The sequence below is a fragment of the Tachypleus tridentatus genome, chromosome 7 (genome assembly GCF_004210375.1).
Source record: "Tachypleus tridentatus isolate NWPU-2018 chromosome 7, ASM421037v1, whole genome shotgun sequence".
Classification (NCBI taxonomy): domain Eukaryota; kingdom Metazoa; phylum Arthropoda; class Merostomata; order Xiphosura; family Limulidae; genus Tachypleus; species Tachypleus tridentatus.
The window spans coordinates 161,791,825-161,818,403 of record NC_134831.1 but is presented as its reverse complement, the minus strand read 5'-3'; the positions used below and the strand labels follow the sequence as shown (position 1 = coordinate 161,818,403).

The following is a 26,579-nucleotide window of genomic DNA, read 5'->3' as shown; positions in this document are numbered from 1 at the left end:
GGTGAAACGTCAGGTACTTTAAAAACGCGCGAATTGGTCTTTGAACTTGTAGCTGTATAGTCTGTCATTGTAACTTTACCGAAAAGTACAAAATATAGTTGTTATCATAGTCGTAGATAGTGTAACTGTGGAATATTTTATTATGACAACCAAAGTTGTGCCTTCTCCTAAAAATGAAGAAAGGTATAAAAAAACGAGATTAAGATGAAACTTAGTTATAATGAAGTAACAATTTTGTTAAGCCTAGAGGTAATTATACCATACAACTATTAATATACAGTAAATGAGTAGTAGTTTTACTAATACATTCAGCAAGTGCTCCTATAGTTCGCATAGGAAATATTAATTAAAGCGTGAAATATTTACGACCTTCTTGTAATTGGTCTTTAAGATGGAGTACTGTATTAAACTTAGAGCTTGTAAGTTATGAACGTGTTGGATGTCGTGAGTTTGCGATTTATTTTCTTTTAATAATTACATTAATATGCTTTAAATGTCTGAATAAAAGTACGAGATTATACTATAGGTTATTTACTAAACTGTTAAAAGAATGAGAGAAGAAGCATCATTAGTTTGTGTGTAGAATATAAATAACTTTTAGCTGAATTTACTGATATCACGAGAATGAATCTATTTGGATTTCTGCTAGCGAACACAGAGAAAGATTTTAGCTGCGATTTCTTATAGACCACCTGATGAAAAATGAGTGACAAACTTGACAATGAGAATATTTTAGTTTTTAATGAGTCATAATTATGGAGGATTTTTATTTTGGACATATGGTTTGGGAATCAAAAGGGAGACAAGTTTTTTAAATTGTTCAAGATATTTTCACCAGTTTGTAAGGGAATTTACTAGAAGTAATGCTGTCTTACATTTCTGTATTAGCAGGTAACAATAAATGATTGAAATTGAGGAACATTTAGGTATAAGTAATCATTGTCCATTCAGGTTTGATGTTTACTGTATATGGAGATCAAAAATAAGAAGTTGGTTAAATATTTTGAGAAAGTCCAACAAAAATTACCTGTTATAAAGTTGGCAGTTGAGTTAAATGAGATACTAAAGAAATGTAGGAATATATTTTAATATATTAAAGATGTGCACATTCCTTGTTGGGAGGGAAAAAGTAAAATGGTTCACAAAAATATATAAGCAAGGGATAAAATTAAAGACAGATATTGCAAATTTAAATACTGCTATGACTGGGAATGGTGATTATAAATGATGAAAGAGTTTGTCAAACAGGACATCAGAGGAGTTATGCAAAAAGGGTTTGACTGAAAGTGTACAGACGAACAGGAAAAGTCAGGCTTTTGAGACATGATAAAGAAGCTCATTTCTGAAGACTAAGACATTAGGGTTACTAACTCCTACTTTTCTGCCTTATGACTGATAATTGATCATCTTGATAAATTCCTAGGTGTAGGAATTTATTATCTAAATTCTGAACTTAACAAAAAATTGGGAAATGTAAAGAATGATGAAGTTCCTAAATGAGATAATACTGCAACAAGGAAGGAAGTTAATGGTTTCACATATAAGCTAATTGCTATATATTTCTTTTAGTTCTTGAATAGTGGGCAGATGCCAGAAGATTGAAATTTGGTTATGGTTACTACTCCTTTCACTGGTGCTGCTGAAGATTTTTCCAGTAATTATAGGCCTGTTAGTTCTTCATCAATGGTGGAAAGAGGTTTAGAAACTCCAGTAAGGGAAGGTTTTCAAAATCATTTAAACAAAGTTTAAAATTTTGTTGGGTAGCCAGCATGGTTCAAGTAAGGAAAAATTTTGCCTTGCTAGTCTTTTGACAATTCTTGGAAGAGGTTACTACTTATGTAAGGGTGTGGATTTGGTTCATCTGAACTTTAAAGAGAGTGCTTGACAAGGTGTTGCAAAAAAAAGGCTTAATGAAATACAGAAGTCTATAAATGTGTGTGTGTGATAAGTTTGCTTATTGGTTATATCTACAGAAATATTTAATACAAGTTAAGAGGTTTTATTATTATTGATTAGGCCATGTTGAATTATTGGAAAGTGTTCATAGGAAGGATACAAAGAGGATATCTGGGATGAAAAGGTTGTCATACTAGGATAAGTTAAGATCTGTTTTCTCTTAAAATTTGCAGAGGATTTCATTGAGCTTTTTAAGATAATGCATGAATACTATTAATTTCTTGGACAATCTTTTTTTGTACTTAATGGTAAAATAGTAAAATTGTAGAACATAAATGTTTTGGCAAGGTAGGAATCATCATTAGTTCATACTTTGTTTTTCAAACAGGATGGTTAACCCTTGAAGTAGGTTACCTTCAGATGTGATAGATGCAGTTAATTTTGAGGAAGTATTGATGAATATGTAATTTATAAGACCTCTCTTTGAGTGTTTTATTTTGGGTTTAATCTTGTGAGTAGGATGGTATTTGGACTAACAGTTCCTTTGCTTTCCTTAAATTATGCATTATAAATAAGTGGCTAGATGGAAGAAACCAGAATGTTTTAATAAATGGGCTTCAGTGAAATTGAATTAATGTCACAATTGGAGTAGCTCAGGATTCTGTATTAGAACCTTGCCATTTTTGTTTTATAATCATGGGTATTGAAATAATTGATGCATTCAGGTTTTCTCATTTTATTCCGAGGGCAGTAGAACAAATGATAAATTATTAATATTGAGCAACAATTCCATCAATTTATGTTACATGATGTAATTGCTCAACCAAAATTGGCATTTCCAATTGTTTTCCCGTATTCCAACAGTCGGTTATTTTAAAAGTAATCATCTAATCAAAATCAGTATTTACAATTATCCAATCAGACTGTTGCTATTATATTTGTTATTTAAGCATACAGCTTTCTGGGATCTGTTCAATTTTAGTCTTGCCAGTTTTATACTTCAAGATTGTTTGGTTTAGAGGGTGAGGAAAACTTTGTAATTTGTAACTTGAGGGTCTTGAGTTCAAGGGAAGAAAAACTAGTTGACATTATCTGGTGCCAACTTTTTTTTTCCTTTAAGTGTTTGTGCCATGGTTGAAAAGCTATCGATAGGTTAGTCAATGTAATAATGTAAGAAGCTGAAAGTTGATCAAAGAGTAAATGCTACTGATCATACAGCTCCACTGATCTGCAGAAGAATGTATAATTATGAGAAATTTGATACATATAACTTTTATAACAAACATGGCAAATTCCAGTATGGCTACAAGCAACAAGGAAAAATATGATCAAGAGGTTTACATATTGAGATAAGGATAGCTGTTTGTAGTTGGAAGAACAGAAAAATTAGGACTAAAAAGTTCTTAAGTAATGGATATCATACTATGTTTACAGTTAAGGAAGCTAAGGAATATTATTTTTTTATAGTGTATGTAGATACGAATGATGCTTGAAATTTTAAATCAGAACTCTTAAATAAATATAAAGGATTCTGTGGTTTAGAGATAGAAATACCAATGATGCTTTTTGGAATGGATCTGTGGATGTTGGAATGGATTACTTAGCAGGAACCAAGACTTCAATACAAGATTATTTGGGATATGCTTATCCCAATAGTATGGGATATATTTCAGGGTAGTAATGAATTATGGTCTAGAAATGGGTTCTACTTGAGCAGATTGGGTGGTAGTTGCTTTCAGAAGCCACAAAAATATTAAGATAATTTAAATAAAAACTTGTGTTGTGGTAAGTGGGAGTAAACAAATTGATAGAACAGTGAGGTCAAACAAGACTGCAGCATAAGTGCAACAATATATTTAAAGATTAGTTTGTCAGATTGAAGATGAAATAAATTGGAGACCATATACTTAAAAAAAGTGATTGATAAGAATGAGGACAGGTGATCACTGAATAATTAGGTATGATAAGCTACATCTTAAGTTAATTTTAGTTCCAAATTTTCAGAAAACTGGTTTTAAGGCCATGATATATGATTTATTATTAGTGAAGTAGGGCAATAAGAGATGGTGCAAGATGTTTTACCCAGAGAACCAATTCCTTTATTGCATTCTAAAGACAAAAGAAATGACGCAACTTTAAAATTTTGAAAGAGCAGACTAGGTTCCAATAAAGTTTGTATTATTTTAATAATGGGGGGGCTTTTGATTGGCTTTTAGAATGAGTTTCCATTGGCAGAAGTGGTGATCATTATATGGGTGTTTAGGAGGGGAATTGGTAATACTGTAAAAGGTGAGTTTAAATTTAAATTTTCCTAAGAGTAGTTATGCAAGGACAGATTTGAAAGAAATATGGTACTTTAATATACTCTTCAAAAAAAAGAAAGGCAAAATATGAGACAAATTGTTAACAAGTTTATTCCAGGTAGTTCTGTATGACGTGTGAAACTTTGCACATTCACTGCTGAACATGCAAAGGTGCAGTCCACGCTCACTAGTTGAAGTTTAACATCACTCAACGTCAATAACGAGTATGCCCCCCGTGAGCATCAATAACTGCTTGGCATCTCCTGCCCATGGAAGCGATGAGAAGACGAATCACATCCTGTGGAATGGCTATCCACTCAGCCTGCAAAGCTGCTGCAAGCTGAGGTAGAGTGTGTGGTTGAGGTTGTCGCCGTCGCAGACGTTGGTCCAACTCGTCCCAAAGATGTTCGATGGAGTTTAAATCTGGTGATCTGGAGGGCCAGGGAAGAACGTTGATGTTGTGGTGTCTCAAGAAGACAGTGGTGAGTTGGGCTGTGTGAGGACGGGCGTTGTCATGTTGAAAAACGTCATTGACATTCACCATGATGGGTTGCACATGGGGCCTAAGAATATCGTCAACGGTTGTGTATGGTCTGATCGGAAATCCTACGCAGCCCTGGTGTGGTTGAGGCAGTAGACGTCACAGTGGTGGTCCTATCCCAAAGGTGACGTAACCGAATGTTGCAATCTTGTGCGGGCGTGGTCACACGAGGTCTGCCAGATCGTGGATGGTCACGAGTTGATCCATGTTGTTGGTGATGATTCCATAGCCTTGTGATGGTGCTTGGGTGGACATTCACAGCTCTGGCAACATCTGATCGAGATTTGCCTGCTTCCAAGCGACCAATGGCGTTGTTGCGTTGTGCTTCAGTCAGTCTTGGCGTAACTGTATTGCATGTTGGTGGCTTAACACTGAGCTATTGAAACCGAGAACCCATCACTTTTATAGGGATTTTGCACATGTTGCACTTGCAGAACATGCAGATCTCTCAAACAAATGTATTGGACACGCATGCGTTTTGGCGAAAATTCCGATGTTTTCCTCCGTTTTCAAAGTGCACAACTTTTATTGTCATTTTGGTCTGACAATCAGTGCCTTAACACGTAACATCACATACTCTGAGCTTGTAACGTTATTACATATATTTCTCTTTAAAATAACAAAAATATCCCTTTTGCATTTCTTTTTTGAAGAGTATATATCTGTAGATGTTTATTGTAATCTCATTCTTCTAATATTTGGGACAACCAATCCAAGCCCCAAAGTGTTTAAAATAACTGAATTTTTCTATCCTCAGAGCTTCTAGCTTTCAAACTTTTTGGTTTTACAATACTAGTACCTCTTTACACTTTAATATTCCTCTTTTTGTTCTTTTAGCACAAAAGAAGTACTTTTTTAATAACAAAAGTTTTATACATATTTTATGAATCTGTTATCTTTGTCTCTATAAGAAATGTTGCCAAAGAAGCTCTGAACTACCTCATTGAAGGTAAAAGGCATCTTGTTGTCCAAGACTATCCATCAGCTGTTTCTAGTTTTCAAGAGTCTTGTAAACTTTATACTGAGAAATATGGAGAAATGGCCAATGAATGTGGAGAGGTATATTTCTTCTATGGAAAAGCTCTTTTGGAACTGGCAAGACTTGAAATTGGTGTTCTTGGAAATGCACTTGAAGGAGGTGAGTTTGTGTACATGTGCTGTTTGTTATATTTACTGCTAAAACTTAAATGTTTGCACCTGCTCTTAAATTTTTTTTTTAAACCCAGCCATATACAAAGAGAATTTGGTTTGGCTCTAAGAGAAAATGGGGTCTCCTTTGTTTTTGCACTAAACATCAAACACCCACATAGTTGGCTGGTTTTCATCGTAGTTGGGAAGTTGTTCATTAAAGATAATTTTAAACTAAACATGGTTGGTTGTGAGCAGTGCTTTGGAAGTTGGAAATAGGGTTAATATTTCTATTGGGGCAATTGGCTTATAGAATAAGTTGGCAATGGCAGCAATTTAAATGGAGAATTTATAATTTTATGAAGATTTTTTAAAGTTTCACTTTACTGGGTGTGGTTTTCCAAAGTCTTGAGGAGTAGGTCTTATGTGGTTTGTATGTTGTCTTTGAACTGTAATTCACAAAATAAAAGTTATTCAAATCATTGATAGTAAAGTATTATTAAAGATTGAGTTTCTAAATTTTCTGTTATTTTTATGAATAAAAATATAGCAATATTCATGATCCTAAGTATTTTATAACAAACACTGTAATTGAAATAAATCTTTGATACAAAAATGAAAATAAATTCCATATTAATGGATGTAAAATAAGTTAATTGTTTGGATTTTTAGAATGTAATTTTTTGATCAGTAATAAGTTCTGTTTTCATTTACAGGTTACAATGAAATAGATTGCTGTAGTTAATTTATCTAAACATTACTAAATCAGTTTATAAACACAGGTTGGTATCTGTCAACTTAGTGGGATAAACCACAGTTGTGAAGGGGCAAGCACTTGCACCAAGAAACTAGCAGATAAATTATCCTTTATTCAAGGATAGAAAGTTTTTAATTTGCAGTAGCATTTCTTCTGATACAGTAAATTACCTCCCGTTACATAAATAGTTATTCTCATTCAGTGCTGCCCTTCATATGTAAAAAATATTTTTACACATGCCACAAGCTATCTCCTCTTCACTGGAATTGACTGCATCTCTAATGCACATTGTCACACATTAACCTTCCACCAATGAGAATGCAACATACTTTTATGACACATGCGACTTCCTCTGTTCAATTCCACCAAACTATCACTTGTTTGGCAGCAATTGGCCATGTTCTTTTTTCTTTTGGTGTTCTTCACTTGAATTGTTATTTTCATGATTTAATTTTCGTAATGAGAATTTTGCTTAGTCACATTTTATGTCAAACATTTGTTTGATTATACACAGTTCTACAATGAATTCTGAGGTTCATGCTCCAGCTTCAATGTTATACCTCTACCTCTATTTTTACAAGCTGCAGGTAGTGAAGTCCATCATTGGATTTCTCTATCCTTTGTCAGCTCTTGTTACTCTTCTTCCTACCCTTGTCATTGAGCAGCGTTTGAAGTTAAATACAACTTGCGCTGGTGGGGTGTTTAACTGGAAGATTCGGGTTTTATTGTGTATGGCCAAAAGTTTTATCATATCAGTGTCCCAGAGTTTCCTGCTGTAGGTTGTTTTGGTTGATTTTCTCCATCTGGTAATGATCCATTTCAACTTCATTGATTGCTTATCTCAATCACCAAGATAACATCTGTTCTCCATCTTTCAGTATTAATACTTTGATCTTCCTTTTGAGCCCACGTGCTCGACATTCCTGTTATTGAGTCGTGTTCTAGATGCTTTCACTCTTGGATTCCTATCCATGTAACAGTTATTTACCAGAGTGGTCTCTTGATCCTTTTGTTTTCAAGTGGCCTTTACTACATCCCTTAATCACAAATAAGCTTGGTTTTGGTCTCTGGTTTCTTGTCATCTTGCTTTAACTGTCAACATTTTCTCTCAGGATTGGTCATAAACATTCATTTCTCTAGAAGATTTTGTTCATTCTTGACACTTTTTGTTCATTCCTTTTGACAGCTCTTTCCTGGCTGTCATAGGTGTAGTTTCTGCAACTTTTCCAGCTCCATCTTCCTTTGTCATCCTCAGTCACCTCTGTCATCTAAGTCTTCTTGTCCTCCATCTTCATGCCTAATTTTTCTCTGGTTGTTGGCAAAGTGATCTTGCTTCTCCCAACTGTTAGTCTCTTTGCTGACTTGTTTCATTTCCCTTTCCAACATGGAAGTTTCTCAACACAAATATAATTTTATGTCACTGGTTTCTGGGTTAAGGTTTTTTTTTTTATCAACCTACTGTTCTTCATTGTGCAGATGTCCTCTTTTACTTTTGGATCAGAAGTCTTCTGTCTCCTCTGTTTTGTGTTTTTGGGCAATCCTTTCCTACACCTTTTATATTTCCTGATCCAACAGGTAATTACTTCTGCAAAATATACAAATGATTAAATCTATTCAATTGAGAGTAAGGTGGTGGTGTTCTGCTGGTGTAGATAACAAGATATCTTCTTTGTGGCATGAGAGTGAACAGTTAAAATTGCAGTTCACCACTTCATTCTACCTCCACCCATGTCAGTATTGGTTTCCAGTATCTAGATTTTGGATTTAAAGCAGAACCAATCAACAAAAGTCCTCACCCATGTATTAAAGATGTTTTATTTCTTCCTTGTTTATACTTCCACATTGTGGTAGGTCTCACTGGAGGTAATTGTGGATTGTTACAGTTCTTTCCCTTTTGCTATATCTGTGTTTGTTATTCTGAGCATGTTAATGCACTTGAGATGGTTTTGGTTAATTTTGCATTAGAGGGAGATGGTTTACATAACATAGACATCTTTTTGATACCAAATGTTGGTTTCTCAAATGAGTATTTCAATTTATATTCACATGTCAGGAAGTACGAGATTCCCTCTGGTTTCATGAACTTGTGTTGAAGACAGTATGATTGTTTTTCCTACCCCTGTCAGATGACTGGGTTTTGAATTATAGTTGGCTTGCCACTGACATGATCCTACCTTCCTGCATAAATACTAATTCTCCATAGCCTGAGTTTTGAATTGTAGTTAACTTCCTGATAGTATGATCCTCTTTCGTACCCTCACATGGATATCAATACCTGGCAGCTGAGTCTTGGATTGCAATTGACTTTCCAACAATATGATCTTCATTCTATTCATGTATGGATGTTAGTTTCAAATAGCATGGGTTTTGAATGCAGTTGAGTTACCATGTACAGTTCATGATGCTTTAGTCACTCTACACCTAGGGGCACATCCTTTTTCACTTTACACATTTAATTTTTGGGACTTAATTTCATTAGTATTACATGGTTCAGATCATATTCTGGCTATAGTTCTCTCTTAGTTGAATGTGCTCCTTGTTTTTTCTGCTCATTTATGTGATATCTGTCTACAAAGGGCAAAGAAGTATTTGATACAACCAAAAGCTTAGAAATAATTCAGATTTAATGGTGAACTTTATGACCAGATAAAATTGAGTGGGGATGAAAACACCCCTAAGTCTGACTCTGACACATATTTTCCTATTTTATTATGAACGTCAGTAGCAAAAAAATGATGCATCTATTGCAAACCAGTATTATATAGAAGATACCTTGATGATGCTTTTCTACATGTTTGCAACACTTATCACACCAAGAACTTCTAGAATATCTAAATTAAGAAATCCATGTATAAACTTTACATTTGAGATAAAAGAAAAAAACTTAGCTTTGGTAGACATCCAAATTAAAATACTTGATGTTTTTTGGTTTGTTTTTTTTGCAATATCTCTTTACTGCAACAAAACATTTGCTGTTTTATACATTTTACAAATGTAATCTTGTTCTAAGTCTCCTAAACGGAGTATATCTGTGAACGTGTTAAAAATCAAAGGTATTGCCCATCCCTATGCAGTTGTGGGTAATATAATTACATTTGTGATAACTTTACAAACTACCACTTTTGGTAAAACTATGCAGCTTGAGATAACCCACCTGAATATTGTATGTGTTTGCATATTGAATCAATTGTCACTTTCCTTATTGAAAACTACAATTCTTGCTCCAGAACAACAGATTGCTAACTTTATTAAATAAAGCCTTCAAATTTTAAGTTACTACCCAGCACTGACTAATAAAATTAATTCAGCCCTTTTCTTTTGATATTTAATTTGTGCCTTTTTAATGTTAAACATGTCAACAGCATGCTTTATTATACACTGTTATATTGTTGCAAAATAAACTTGTTTTCTCTATGTATTTGAGTTTGTATTAATAACTTTAAGGTAATTGTTTTTTGTAGTTGGTGGGTTTCATATCAACTTTGAGGTTTTAAAAAGTATGATAAAATTTGGAAAATATATATATATATATATATATATATATATATATATATGTAAAAACAGCTGGTATGGGTAGAGAAAGCTTTATGTAGAGGAGTGAACAACGTTTCGACCTTCTTTGGTCATCATCAGGTATGTGGTCAGCTATTGGTCAGTTACTTCTTTTTCTTTGTGACCCTGACAATGACTGAAGGTCAAAACATTGTTCACTCCTCTACATAGAGCTTTCTCTATCCATACCAGCTGTTTATACATAAATATTTTTCTCTACAAGTGGGTTTTCTTGTCATCATGGAAAATTTGGAAAAATTCCAAAATTATTATAATTTGACCTGTATTTTGGTATTTAATATTCTTGTAATACTTCTTATAAATATAATGAACATTGTTTTGTAAAAAGAATGAAATGAAAAACAAACTTTTTTCAGTGGTGTACTAATGTTTACAAGGAGAGCTAATACATTTTACTGAGAAACATCTTCAAAAGATAATATATGTAGCTGTGCCAATCTATTTTCTTCCCCATTTTTGTGCAGAAAAAATTATAGCCATCATTTTAGTTTTGTGTAATGTGTGTGTATAGCTGGGTGTAGAACAAATATTGAAAAATGATTGGATAACATTTGTTCACAATAGTTTCCTTCTCCCAATTTTAATGCTAGCTTGACAAGTTAACATCATGCTGAACCCTAAAGATGATCATATTGAAGTTCATTGTACCATCTTTGGATGAATAAAAGTTTCTGATTTCTTAACACTTTATTATTCTGAAAGAATAGTGTACAAGACGTTTAGAAGACAAATGAGGTTCGAGTTAAGGAATTAACACTTCTACGAAAAGACGTTTCTAGTCCTGATTTCTCCAAGCCCGTTCCCCTGGCTGTGGTTTTGCTAGATAGTAGATAGGGACAGTGGGAATCTCGTTAATCCATTCATTAATGGATTTAAATGGCAATTTCATTTAAATACAAAATTATTAGCCTAATATTAATAACCTTTCAAGTTGCTCTGGGGCCTATTAGGCTCCACTTTTCGTAGGAGTGTTAAGTTTTTAACACTAATAATAATACTTAGTCCATACTAAGCTGTTATTAGAAGTAGCGAGTTCCCCAGTAGGACAGCAGTAAGTCTTCAGACTTAATTCCTAAAACCAGAGGTTTGATTCCCATCAGTGGGCACAGCAGATAGCCTAATATAGCTTTGATATAAGAAAATGTACATTTAAAAGCAGTAAAGCCTGGCTCTTTATAAAAGGTTTAAGAAGGAAATTGTAAATTGTTTGAAGGAAGTTTATTCCTTTTTTCTTCCATTGTGGGTGTGAAAGGAAAGCTTTAAAGGGAAAATGGTTCTTTATTATCCATGTTTTATGTATATTATGTTGGCACACAGCTATGTGAATGAATTTCCTAGATGATCCTTTTTCCTTAATGTGAGGGTTTCAGCCACTTGATCAATGGTCTTTGCTCAGTAACTTTCATTATTACTTCTTGCTGTATTCCTGAAGAAAATACTCCATACATTACATGAACGTATAACGTGCTCTTTTGTATTTCTTATCACTTACTAGATTTGCTTGTTCCCTCCCTTAAGTTTGAAGCCATCTGGTGATACATCCTATGTATGTAGCACCAATTGTAAAACAAGTAAATTCATTGAAAGAATTAGATGTTTTATGTATAGAAATCCATCATTAAATTTGACAAAAATTACAAAAACAGATTCTAGAAAAATAATTATTATATTAAGAACTAGCATTACTATTGAAGAAATTGTTTTATTTAATATAAATTACTATGAGTTCTGTATTATATATTTCCTAAAAGTAGTAGGATCCTGAATAATAGGATAGTGTGGAAAATGGAGGTTCTTTTCCTCCATACCTAATGTCATGTGATCATCTGGGTAGTTAGCTGTCAAAGGTAGTTTTGTTGAAGATGAAGTTATGGTATTTCACCAATTTGTTAAGTGTATCTTTGGTGTGTTATGTCTAAAAATGCATATGAAACAAAATTTTTATGAATACAGTTTAGTGTTTTTTTACTTCTTAAAAAGATGTTGCTTTAGCCTTTTTTATTTTAATACTTCTCAGTGCCAAGTGAAGATGATGATGCTGAATCAGAAGATGACCAAGTTGAAAATCCAGAAAATGTAACTGGTAGGTTAACAGATTTTATTATTTAAGGGTGAATTTGAGAAATCTTAGTCTCAAAGAAAAATCAGTGTCATAAACCTAATATAACATGATGTTTGGCTAGCTTAAGAGATTTGGAACTTCAATGGGTATCTCCAATTATTGAAAAGAATCATAGCTTGGGGCACAGAAATAGCCACAAAATATTTAAAACATGTGCCATGTACTTCAATGTAGTTAATGCAAGATAAAGTATAGCAAACTGAGATTTTAATCTCCACTGCCACCAGAGTTGCTTGCTTAATTGTCAAACTCTAATATTAATCATACTTTTGAATATGTTTTATTCATATTTTTGTATATACTATACTCTAAATCACCAGTTTCAGCAGTGAGTCAGTGGCAAAATAAATTGGGAAACTTTTAAAAATTGGAATACAACCCACTCACTATAGTATGAAAGTACCATCAATATCTTTTTTCTTTTTAACTTATTTTTTATTGTAATAGTAGATGTTTTCCATGTCCAGTGTAGTGTTAGTTCTATAAGATATATAAAGCTGGTGTTTTATTTCCAATATTTTGTTATGGATGAAAATTGATTTTTAATTAAATAAGCCAACAATAAAATCTTTTAAAGACAAACTGTTTACATTTCACTATCATAAATCAAGACAATGGGATCTGTGCAGATTAGAATACATTCAATCATTAATAGGGCATCATTTAGGTTGAGTATTATCATTTGTAAACTATAATTTTATGTCATAAATCTACCTATGAAACTAAATCATTGTCTAAAATGTAAAAATTAATTAAAATTATGGTTTAAATGTTGTGTGATATAATGGAATCAACAATAAATAAATTAGATATGTCTTTACCTACAAATCATGTAAATATCGCTTCCTTGTTTTAAATATCTACATGGCTTAATGATACTCAAAATGTGAATATACTTATTAGTGTAATAGTGTACATCCAATGTATTGGTAGAAGTTGTATACACATCTTAAAAACTCTTAAGTAAAATTCTCTGATCCAGACAAGTACAGATGTTTTGTCCCTGATTCTGTAGTTTATTACAATAATAGTGCAAGTAAATCTTCTTGTGAATAGATTAGAGAAATAGCCTGAAGCATAATTCCAGTTCAATGTGGCTTTATAGTTTATAAGTCTCTCCCTTTTCTTTCTTTCTTTCCATGGTAGATATAATATCCAAGCTATTCATGGTTCTCAACAAATGATGACTACATTTTCTTTTGGAACCTAATTTATCTGTTTGGTAGTTTGTACAGATGTTTTCAGATAATTTTTCTAAGATACAATTTCATTTTTAAAACTTGTGTAATTTTAAGACCTTGGTAAATTTTGTACTTTTATGTCAGTTACTGGTATATGATTGTATTATATATATTAAATAGATAAAAACTAACATTTTCTATGGTAAATGATGGAAATTTTTTTTCAGTGTTTTTCACATGTTTTATTGCTAAGATTGTACTGAAAGACTGCATTAGTAATTGGCTGTGTGTCTCAGGTTTGTGCTTTTCATCTTGGTTGTTTTAGGCTTGTGCTCATAGAAAAAAAGGGTTTTGATTTCTGTTGCATCTGTGCTTGTCTTTCTGCTGCTTTGTTTGTGTAGGTGAAGAAAGAGAGATGATCATTCACGAGGTTGATGCTGCAATTGATGAGAATTCACGAGATTTGGATGATAAACTTGAATGCTGTCGGGAGGTTGTCCAGTCAAGTAATAGTAAACAGACTGATAGTTTAGGTGATTTTAATAAAGCTGGAAAAAGGACTGAAAGTGTAATAAAAAAAACCTGGGAAGACAGTTGCTCTGAAAAGTTGCAATTTGGTGATAATGTGGCTTTAAGTGCAACTTTAACTCCAGAAGTTCAAGGACAAAGTGAGAAAAATGTTACTGTTGTCCATAAACCAGTAAATGTAGAAGTAGGGAGGAACAAGAAAAAAGAACAAAATTTGTTTGTAAATTTAGAAATTCCAAAAGGTAACATTAAACAAAAGGATGAATTGTTGACTACCAAAACATCTGAAAAAATTGAAGATGAAAATGAGGCTAGTCACACTAAAGATAAGGTAGTAGTTGCAACTAAGAAGGAACAGAAGAAAACTAAAGGCCAAGATGCATCTATTGAGGAACATGAACATATGGAAACAGATGAGGAAGTTAAAGTCCAAGGTATGTTTATGGTAACATTCATTGGATCCTAAACAATTCATGCTAACCAAACTGCACATGCACATACTAACTGTGGTAGTGTGTTTTTCTGTGAAATTTATAATGGTTAAAAAAATGAAGCATCATCTTTACATATGTTTTGCTGTTACCTTTGCATCTGTAAACATGTTTCACTCCTCCCATTCATTTCATTTGATTTAAACTTGGTTTTCCTTTTAGACATTTTATTGTTAGATATTTACTTTGTTTTATGTAACTGATCTGTCTTGATCACTTTCAGTGTGATCATCTGGGTGGTTGGCTGTCAAAAGGGGTAGTTGTGCTGAAGTTCTGACTTTATCATGTTTTGTCAAGTTCTCTTGACAAAGATTAAGTTTATGAAAAAGGGTTGTAGAATAATTTCAATATCAAATATAGGTGCATTGTAATTGTAAGAAACTGATTATTGTTTGATTATACATTGTAATATAACCTTAAATTGTATTTCACCTGCACCACATTATTATTATTATTATCATTCAAACACTTTTTCGTATAATCAGTGATGACAAGAAAACCCACTTGTAGAGAAAAATATGTATGTAAAAATGGCTGGTTTGGGTTGGGAAAATTATGTAGAGGAGCAAACAACGTTTCGACCTTTTTCAGTCATCGTGGTTTTCTTAACATTTTTATTTTAAGAGTTATCTTCTTTCATTCACAGAGTTTATCAGTGTTACAGGTAGCTTACGTGTTGTATGTTCTGACTTCAGTTTAAGCTAAACAAAGCTTGAAACCTTTTCATTATATTGATGGAAATGTGTGAGCAATGTGCTTATGTTACACTTAGAAACATCAGAAATTTAAGTTATCAGTTATTTTGAAATGTAAAGGGTTTCACATGCACTCATTCAAATTTGCTGTTTAATTGTTACTTGGTTTGAAGAGAAAGAAGGAGAAAATCCTGAAGATGAAGAAGATGAAGATTTAGATGAAGAGCAAAATAAAGAAACTGAAGAAGTGGTAAAGAATAATGTGAAAGAGAGAGGGCTTAGTGAGCTCCAACCTAGTACATCATCAGGAGAGAAATCTACGAAAGATGATGAAGAGGTGTGATGAGTATCTCAAGTTTGTAAACGTAGTGGGAGTACACTTAATATTCTGCAAGCAAGGTCACTATTATATGAGAATCCATAGCATTGGAATGATGTTTGCTTATTTCAAACTATATTAATTTTGGGCAGAAATTAACCATTTGGAGAGTAGTTGCTGAAGTAGAAGTTTTTATTTTACGGTGTTAAATGTGGTCTCTAAATTCTCTTAGTTATTCAAAAGGAATATTTGCATGTAGATTGGGATATTACGAATAAATATAGTATTAGTGATTGTTTTTCCAGCTAAGTTTTGTATTATAAGGTGTATTTCACTTTGAATTGTAATATTGTTTTGCATAGAATATTCTAGCATCCTTAATGATTCTACCAGTCTATTATCATAGCTTCAATGTTGTTTCTCTTTTGTTTAGGATGAAATCTCAAACCTACAGTTAGCATGGGAAGTTCTTGAATTAGCAAAGGTTATCTGTAAGAGGTATTATCTTGTTTAGTGTTAGGTCTTGTTAGAAAGTAAAAATCATTAAGAAGTAAACTTTTTGATATTTGTGAACAGAACCTTTTGTCAGTAATTTGTATTTGTTGAGAAGGTTTGCATAATTTCTTGTGTTAAGCAAAATGCTCTTAATGTTGTTTTTTATTAATAGTTCTGCACTTGTTATTGTGTGTTCATACACACATTTATATATTGTACTAGTTGATAATTTTGTTAATCCTTCATGTTTTGTTTTTGGATTGATTCTTTGTGCAAGCTTTTAAAGCTTGTTCACATGGCTTACAAATGATTTGTCATGTTGATGGAGAGGTTATTTCAATTACAATTTTTATTGATTTGCTTTAGACAAGCTGATGGTGGTGATTATTTGATGAGGTTAAAAACTTCAGAAGTACTGCTTAAGCTTGGTGAAGTCAGTATAGAGTCAGAAAATTACAGTCAGGCTGTAAATGACCTGAATGAGTGTTTACAAATGAGGAAAGAGCTGCTTCAACCTGACGACAGGAACTTGGCTGATGCGTATCCTTGTGATAAAACTAAACTTGCAGAAGGAATCAAAACCCTAAAATTATTGCAAATTTGCCATAAACATCTGACTAATATTTTGTGAAAAACAAAAATGTTACAATGAATTGCTGGAGAGTGTTTAACTTTTGTTATAAACATTTAATTCATAGTTTGTATTACTACAGCAAATATGTTGGTACTCCTGTAGTTTGAGAAACTAACTTCATAGCTGTATTAAATAAATCCCTTGTGGGAGTAGAAGCTTAACACTGCTGAGAAATACTCTCCCTTAACTTAAAGTACTGAAGTAAATCAAAACATCAAAACAAAAGTATTTAACCATAGCTTTACTAGTGGAAAAGGGTCACATTGGATTTTTAAACATGTTAAAAACACAACATTTATGCACCAAATTACTTGAGGGGAGAGTTATGATATTTGTTGGTTACAGTATACCAATAACTTTTATTTAAAAAAATCAGTCTTACAATTAATCTCACTAGAAGTTTTCCTGTGTGAGTTATAATCCTGAGGTTTTGTAGCTTTTTCCAGCTGGGTTTAGCATATTCATTGGACAACCAATTTGACAATGCTATTGAACACTATGAGAAAGCCATTCAGGTGATAGAAGATAGAATAGTGAATCTGCAGAAGTCTCTGAAGGATAAGTTGCAGGATAGCCAGGATGATTCTGTTAACATTATCAAGGAGATAGATGAATTAAAGGAAATTATCCCAGACATTAAGAGCAAGATTGAAGATACTGCTGACATTAAGAGAAATTTTGAGGAAACCATGAGAGAAGCTGCTGCCAAAAGACTCCATACATCAGAGGTAAGATGTAGTTGTTGCCTTTTAGTGTTAACTGTGTAATTACAGACCAGTGTTTCAGAAGAGCTTTACATTTTATATGTTCTTTACATTAACTCTATAGGAAAGCATTTGAGTTAACTGACCTTGTAATCACCATACAAAAATTGTAAAATAGTAATAACCTTCCCATATTTTCTTTCTGGAATGCCTGTAAATGGTAACAGAAAACTATAATGCTTTGTTTTAGCAGCTTAAAGCTTGTAATATTAGGCATCTGTTTATACTTGAATGTTAATGCTTTATTGCCCTTTGAACTGTCTAACTACTATTTATGCCATATAAATTTTGAGTTGTGCAGAGAAGGTGCAGTTCATATTATGGTATGAAATTGCATAATCTATGGGCTGCTTGCAAGCATACTTCATTGAAAATATGAAAAGAATAATATTTATATTATCTTACCTAAAAAGTTGTCAGTTTTTCTCACTTTTATAATAATAAATGAAAATTACACAAAATGGCATGAAGTACTCATCTCAGTCTTTTTTAATTTCCCTAGAGTGTCAATGCAACTTAATCCTTTTTCTTATTAATTTCACTATTACATTAAGTAGTTTCTATTCAATTAAATAATGTGCCAAAGACTACAGAATAATGACTTGCAAAAAGGAGACAGTTTGTAGGGACAAGAAGATTGTCAGATTGGACTTTGGGGATTAGTTCAGTAGAAGGGAGCTTTTTTGGATTAGATGGTTTATATTTAAATATGGTAGGGGGCTGGTTTATTTGCTAAAACTATAAAACTTGGCTGTAAGAGAATTTTTAAACTAAAACTTAATGGTGAGGACCAGGAAAACTAAATGCAAAAATAGAAAAGTTTAGCAGAAGAAATTAATATAGAACTAGTTACAAGAATACACTTATTTGTTAATTGTTACTGTTGTGTTTGCTAGAAGTTTAAGAAATAAATGAATTTAGCATATTAGTAGGAATGGAGGATTTTCATTTAATGAGAATACCTGCAACATGGTTAAACATATTGGGTTGAGGAATAATTCGTGAGTGTTTTTTCAAGTTAAAAAAATATATTCATAAATGAAACGCTTTCACAAAATATTTCATGTCATTTGGTAGATAATTTTTTGCTCTAATACATAGTGTGTTTGATTTTCATATGTCTAATTTTTGCTTTCATTTTCAGCTCATTAAATGGAATGTCAAGTGGACAAAATTGAGCATTTTCAACACCATCTGCTTTTCACATTTAATTTCTTGCAATTTTGTTTTAAACAATGCATACTATATACCTAGGTATTACATGAAATAAAGTATCATAATAAATGTTTTGGGTGTAATGTGTTCATGCATTGAAGTATTGTATAGTCTTGCATGTAATGCTTGAATGAAATTATTTAAAAACGCTCACAAATTATTCCTCAACCTAATAGATTATTTTTGACAGAAGTTTCTTTGAAATACAAGGTTTTAAAAGGCTGTTTAATAGAAACAGAATATTAAAGAGGTGGTAGAAGTGGCTTTATATGTAAAATGTGAAGTACATCCTGTAAACATTATCAAAGATAATAACAAATAGATTGAATCCATTTGGGTTTCTACTAGTTTCTAGCCAACATTTTCATGACACAGATTGGATCTCAAGCAATCAAGTCAGCCTTACGTCCACCACTATGCTGGTATAGATATGTTGACGATACAATTGCTGGATTCACATCTAAAGAACACACTTAGTTTTATCAACCTTGTTAATTCCATACACCTCAACATTAAGTTCACCTGTGAACAGAAAACAAACTAACCAAATAGCATTTCTCAACCTCAAGATCACGGAATCAATATACAATTCAAAGTAGAAATCCACAGAAAAATCACCCATATGAAACAAAACAAAAACTCAACATGTTAAGAAACCAAATGAACAGTCAAAACTATGCTCAGCCAATAAAATTGAAGATGAAATCAACAAAAACACTTAACATCAACAAATTTCTTCCAAAAACCATTGAAAAACATGTGCATGCACCTCGATCAACAACAAACTACAAAACCTTATGCTGCTATATACCATATATTTCTGATATCAGCAAGAAAATAACCATTTGGAAAAAAAACTTAGCACAGCATTCCAGTAAACACCAAATTTATTCAAAACCAGGTACAAAACTAAAGTCCATACTATGTAAAAACTACACTGACAAACACAACACCAACATTATTTATAAAATACAATGCAACAACTGCCACAACTTCCATTTTTTTTGCTTGTTTTTCCAATATAGAAACCAAATTTGAAGAACACAAAACTACCTTCACACTTTTTTGAGCACTGCAAATCAAATAAACACAACACAGCATAACCATAGAAAAAAACAACTCGGATACTAAGTATGGAAACAAATACAAAATCAAAGAAACCCTACTTGTACAACTAAAACCAAAATTAAACCAATATAAAGGAACACCTTTATACCTATACTAATTAGTAATCTAACATCTAACTACAATGCCCTCTACAATCTTGTCCATAAGTTGCAAACTCTTTGTTAACTTGAAGATGACATAAGAATATCGAAACATTGTTCTGTACTTTATTTTAATTAGTTTTAATATCCATGCTAACTGTCTTGAAAATACAAAGGAAATCTTTTCTTGCAAATCTTTTGGCATTCTTTGAAATTGTTACTACTTATGTACATGAGGGTGAGGATATAGATTTGGTGTATCTGGATTTCTAAGAACTTGACAAAGTGCCATGTAAAAGGCTTGTAAACAAATTCTCTGAGTGTTGGAGAGAAGTTAATTAACCGGATAGAAGAGTGGCTAGATGGAAGAAAGCAGAGGGTATTATGAATGGAGGCCAGTCAAAATGGATTAATGTCATAAGTGGTGTGTGTACCTCAGGGCACTCAGTCTTTCGACTTTTTCCCTTTTTGATTTACATCAATGACAGATGAAGGAACAATCAATAAATTACTTAAATTTGGTATTGAGTGTTGCTAGCTGTGAAGATTCTGCTGTTTTACAAAAGTATTTAGATCATTTAGAATTGGACAAATAATTATAATTACAATTTTGCATGTGGGTTGTAATTCAAATTATAAATATAATTTGGGTGGGAATAACCTTAATGTTATGAATGAATGGGATCTTGGTGTAATAGTTGAACAGTTTCTAAATTATTCAAACAGTGTGCTGTTGCTAGTGTTTAGGCAAATAGGATTGAAGATTGTATCTACAGAAATACTTAATACAAGTCTAAAGAGGTTATAATTTCATTGTATCTATAACTGATTACACAACATTTGGAATATTGTATTCAGTATTTGGTTCCTTACCTAAGAAATTAGGAAAGACATTGAATTGTTGGAAAGACTTCAGACCATATTTAACAGAGAATAGTAGGAGTAGGGCACACAGATACAAATTTTGGCAAGGTAGAAGTCATATTCCTTTAAGATAATTCTAATTTTCAAAAAAGGTGGTTTAAGGATGCTTGACTTTAAACATACATTATATTAAATAACACCAAACTGCTTACATTGTAAAGAACTATATTGTAGCCACAGCCTAGATCTTTGCTCAATTAAATATTTTTCATATTTTTTTCTCTCCTTCTGCAGGAAAATAATTTATCCAACACAGATGATGATAGTACCTCACAGGTTAGTTTTAAACTTTATTTTAGTGTGTCTTATTTAAATCATTTGGAGTTAGATGTATGGTTCACTTTTAGTTTTGTGTTATTTAAATAAAAAGTTCGTAATTATGCTTTTAAATATTCTGTATTTGGTTTAACTATTGTGTAAATTATTTAATTGGTTACTAATCCTTTATGGCTGTATTTTTTCAAAGTACTTGAAGAGTATACTATTATTTAAGGAAGTTATTGAATTTTGGTTGTGTGCATGCACATATTCTATATAATCATCTGTACAAATAAGAAAAGAAAACCATATGGTTGTATTTAATGTTTTCTCCCTTTTAAGCACTTTGAAAACTTAAGTAATTCTGAACATTGTGTATAGTAAGTGAACAATATTGTAATTTTGATATTTTGGTTTGATAAATTCCATACATTTAAAAATTTTCAATTCAGCTAGCAATAAGTAAAGTCTAAACCTAACTTCAGTTTTTTTTTTTACATTTTCAAATTCATGACAATGAGCTATTGATGTGCTTATTTTTATTTTGGAAATTATGTAGTGTTGTTTATACAGGGCAGAGGCAATTAAAGAGGAGTACAGTATTTATTTTGAACTTAGACACTATGAGTGTGCAATTAAATTTTCAGCGGCTTTGCAAAATATTTTATCCATTCAAAAAAAAGTTACTTGTTTTTTTTATGTACGTTTTCAGTATCAAAATCCACTAGTTACACTTTTGCTTGGTACACACATGATATTAAAGCTGAAAATTTGAGGACGTGCAAGTACCTAGGTTTTTGTACCATAAAGCAAACTTGTTGTGACACTAGTACATCCTCCTGTGCTGAACACTTAAATGTCAAGTACAATAAATCCAGCTATTGTATTGAACGGGTTAATGAGTAAATGGTGACCATTATTTAGTGGAACATTTTTTATTAACTATACAGTGGTCACTGTTTACATTTAAGGAAACCCTTTTTAATTGATTATGTATGTATATATCTATATATAGTGGAAAGTTTTTTTTTTTTTAAAGGAAAGCACTTTTGATGAGTATACAGTGGCCACTGTGTATTTAGGGCTGTGTTTACAATTAAACCAAATCATTGTCCTTTTTTCTCTAGAATGTTTCTCCAACAAAAGCAGCAACAAGCATTGCTCACTTAGTGAAGAGAAAGGTGATTATTTCTTTATATTTTTAGTTTATGAATAACTGTAATATTTATGATTAATAAACTTTTATTAATGAGAAGTTTGTTTAAAAAAAATCTAACAAGAATAAGTTGCATTTAATCAGGTCTGAAATGCCTTTGGGTACAATTTTGTTGTTCTAGAAAGTAGGCTTAATAAACAGTCTTGATTAATGATTAAGTCTACAAAAGGGGTTAGAAAGTAGTCTTAATGTGCAAACTTAAATACCCATTAAAAGTTTGCAAAAAAAAAGGGTTGGAGAATGGTGAAATGAAAAATGTCCGCATTTTAATTGTATCTTAACAGATCATGGGTCAAAGGCAATATTGCATTTGTTGACATGCATTCAGTTTTACTGAACTGCTATTTTATGAATTTTTCAGTTACTTTATCAAATTATAGATTATAATTCAGGTTCCATTATATATTATTTTTTTAATTTAAAAGTAAATATTAAAATAGCACACTTAAATATTTTTTTTTTTTGTGAGTCGCATGGTATGTTGAATGCAGCACTGGTTCAGATTAGACATTTTTGATATTAAATTACTCAGGTTGTAATTTCATATGAATTAGGGACTCATTACATGTATTCACTAGCTAGAATATAAATTGAGAACCTTGTATCTTTCTGTATGCTGAGATGTATATTGTTTATGTATTACATCAAACATGCTGGTCACCTCTGTTTTTTTATAAACAGTCCATTGTATGCATATGTCAATATACAGAATGTGAATAATTAAACAAATGCTCAAATTGACCATGTAATTGCTTTCTCATTAATTTTAAAGTTCTTGAAAGCCATCTCATTCTTTCAAACCAAAATTTCAAGCAGGTAGGTTTTGTCTTGAGCCTACTTGAAATTACATTTTTTTTTTTTTTCAAAAGACAAAATATAAGTTAATTACCAAGCTTCATAAATGTAATGGAATTTTGTGGTATTGATATAGTGAACTACAATTGTTTTTTGGTTATTTCCAAGGAAAATGTTTTTAGGTCCTTGTATGTACATTTTACATCCTCTGTGCAAAATTTGAAAAGGGTTGGTAGGCTATGAAGAACAAAGATTGTCGTAACTGGAACATATAATTGTTTGCCACACTTATATATTTACTGTTTTATGTTTTAAGAAAAAATAGGACTTTTTGGTAAATGGTAATAATCTGCATGTCTGGATTATATATTAATTGAAATGTGACTATTTTACCAAATACTAGTGCACTAAAACACAGCCAAGACAGGTCACTTTGTAAACACTAAAGGTCAGTTTTACATTATTAAATATAGTAACATGAGTGCATGTGTGCCTTGTCAATGCAAGTTCTGTAATCTTAGCAAGGCATGATTAGAAGGTCAACATAATAAATGCCTAGTTCTATGAGATTTAAGCTATTTAGACTAAACATTTGTTGTAATTTGTATTTATTCTAGAACCATAAAAAAAGCAATTTATACTTATTTCCCAGTTTTGTTTTTATGGTGCTGACAATGTTGGTTAAATTGACAGAACCCACATAGTTAAGGTATAGAAAGCAACAGTCTTACTGAAAACAAATATTTGAAATGTATTTAAGAGGTTTCTAGATTACACAAATAATGTTTGAAATTTTTGGGAAAAGAATACTTTTAACCATGACATGAAAAATCGCATTGCACTTGGACTAGTAACAATAGAGAATATATTCACGAACAGATCTTTAGTAAAAATACTCCATTTATAAAACTGATTTTTTGTGTGTAAAAGATTTCAAGTCTTTACAAGAAGTATCAGTTTTTGTGAAAGTACTCATACTCAGTTAAAAATTATAGTATATATCTAACACTTGTATATTATACAAAGTTCATTGTGAAATGGTTAAAGTAATAAATTTAGAAATTACAATTATATAAAGTTTACCATTAAGTTCAATTTACAGCTGCTTTTGATGTGTTCCAATTCCTTTCCATAAATTTAATTTTACTATTTCATTCTATATAACAGCTTGAAAACCACCATTCTTCACAGTAATTATCTGTATTTGTTTTCAACATAGATTTGCTAGTACAGGTTTGTTAAAAGAAATATTGTTTGAAACTCTAATTTGAAAAAAACAAACTATCCATTAGACCTTAAGATTTTAAGTATAATTGAATACTCAGAGAAAGCCAGATGAAGTAGATGAGCAAAATTCTGATCTTCAGGCAAAGAAGCCTAGGCCAGATGAAGATAATACATCTTTAACCAGTGATAAAACAGAAGCAAACGGAAAAATACAAACCAGTGTGGTAAGTGGATTTTAAACACTGCGATGTTGTTTGTAGCTTGATACAAAGGTGTTTGTTCAAAGTGGCTTAATTTTCAAAGTATTTGTATATAATCATATTGTACTTAATTTCATTAGATATGTAACTTAAACATACAAAAGAAGTGTAACAGCTATTACCAGGGTTGGATTAAGAGTCTTGTGCACCAGGAGATGAGTTTTTTTTTTTTCTATTTGGTCTATTATGATCACAACTAAAGACACTAAGGTTTATAAAAAACAAACAAACTAAACTTGCAACAAGCCTTTTTTTTTAACCTGAGGCCAAAAGCACACGTGGTTGGTACCAACCAGGAATAAAACCACTTGTTAATCCACAAGCCAATATCCCTAACCTCCAGGAACTGAATAAATTTTTAACTTTTAAAAAAATCACAGTAGAAATCTATGTAGATAGAATAATCGTAGTTTTGAGTAGTTGGTTACTTTCATGACAGTAATAGACTTAATTGTAATGTGGGCAGATTATTTTATATAACATTACTCAATGCTGATAGCTAACCAAATTAATTGCACAGCCATACTCGTGGTTGGCTCACTGTATTTAGAGCCTACATATCTTGCATATAATGTACCAACCACTCCAAGTGTGTGCAAACATGAGGAAATAGTGTTAGTATGTTCTCTTACATTTTAAATAATTTGTTTTGAAGTTTGTGTAATTCTTGCATACATTTTTCAAGTCTAAGGTTTTAGTGGTAATTAACTTCTTTTATATGTAACTTTTTTTAAGGATGTTGGAGAGAAACTTGAGGCACAGGCAAAGAAAAGAACAGATATTCAAACCACGTGATAAACAAAAAAACATTTTGTACATTCGATAGCTTCAGACAGATATAAAAACTGCATTTTTTTAAGAAAACCAGATGTGTTTTTTTTACTTATGATGATAAATTTTTAAGTGTTGGTATTGTTCAGAGTTATTTTTACCAATTTTTAGAAATCAGTGTTTTGCTTTTAATATAATTTTTCATTGTATTTGAAATAAAAAAAGTTATATAGAAAAAATGTGTGGCATCAAGAGAATTTTAAACAGCAGTATTTCTTATTGAATAGGTAATAAAATAGAACTGAAATTTCAAGGATATTAACAAGGTGGTGTATCATTCAGACAAGAGTCAGTTCATTGTTATGTATTCTCAAGATGGCTGGTATGGGTATTAAAACTTTCCTTAAAATGAAGTACCTAAAAACGTTTTAACTTTAGGTCATTTTCATGTTAACAAAGAGTTTGCAAGTGACCATTGTCAGGCACATCTTAGGGGCAAGAGTGTAAAAATTGCAGAATACAGTTTTTTTCAACCACAAGTTCAGCTGTGAACATGATAAAACTAAGCAAGTACCATTTCTTAACCTCAAGATCACAAGAATTGATACACAATTCAAAACCGAAAAATCATCCATAGTGGATTATACATTATGACTCTGCACATAAAACATTAAGAAACCAAATAAACACAGGAATAAAACTATGCTCACCATGATAAAATTAATGATGAAATCATCAATATATAAAACACTTCATCAACAAATTTCCTCCAAAAACTGTTGGGAAAAAATTATACGCACAGGCCTAAATCAACAACAAACAAATTCCAAGAAACAACAAACTACAAAACCTTACATTGCTGCATTGCATATGTTCCTGACATCAAAGAAAAACTAACCAACATTTGGTAAAAACTTACAAGACAACATTCTAGTAAACACCAAATTTATTGAAAAACCAGGTACAAAACTAAAGTTCCTACTATGTAAAAACTACACTGACAAACACAACACCAACATAATTTATAAAATACAATGCAACAACTAACATGAATTCTGTATTGGAGAAACAAGCAGAAAAATGGAAACTAGATTCAAAGAACATAAAACACCTTCACACGTTTTTGAACACTGCATAGAAAACGTCCAGATACTAAGTATGGAAGCAAATATAAACAAGTACAAAATCAAAGAAACCCTACTTGTACAACAGCTAAAACCAGTATAAAGGAACATCTTTTTATCTATACTAATTAGTAATCTAACATCTAACTGCAAC

General features: G+C 31.7%; 1 protein-coding gene across 7 annotated transcripts; it reads left to right on the top strand.

Moving 5' to 3' along the window:
• Window positions 1–16: 16 nt before the first annotated feature.
• On the top strand, window positions 17–25,540 carry LOC143257065 (protein HGV2-like). 7 transcript variants are annotated; one of them, XM_076515195.1, is made up of 12 exons: window positions 17–183; window positions 5,652–5,878; window positions 12,216–12,281; window positions 13,903–14,463; window positions 15,389–15,552; window positions 15,968–16,032; window positions 16,396–16,569; window positions 17,100–17,391; window positions 21,009–21,050; window positions 22,160–22,213; window positions 24,411–24,494; window positions 25,266–25,540. In XM_076515195.1, exons 1-12 carry the CDS (start codon window positions 143–145, stop codon window positions 25,323–25,325), a joined length of 1,830 nt encoding a protein of 609 aa, XP_076371310.1. In that variant the 5' UTR covers window positions 17–142; the 3' UTR covers window positions 25,326–25,540. The 7 variants fall into 7 exon arrangements, with proteins under 7 accessions (XP_076371310.1, XP_076371309.1, XP_076371315.1 ...); XM_076515194.1 differs by having other exon boundaries at window positions 24,369–24,494; XM_076515196.1 differs by having other exon boundaries at window positions 31–249; window positions 24,369–24,494.
• The last annotated feature ends 1,039 nt before the right edge of the window (window positions 25,541–26,579 follow it).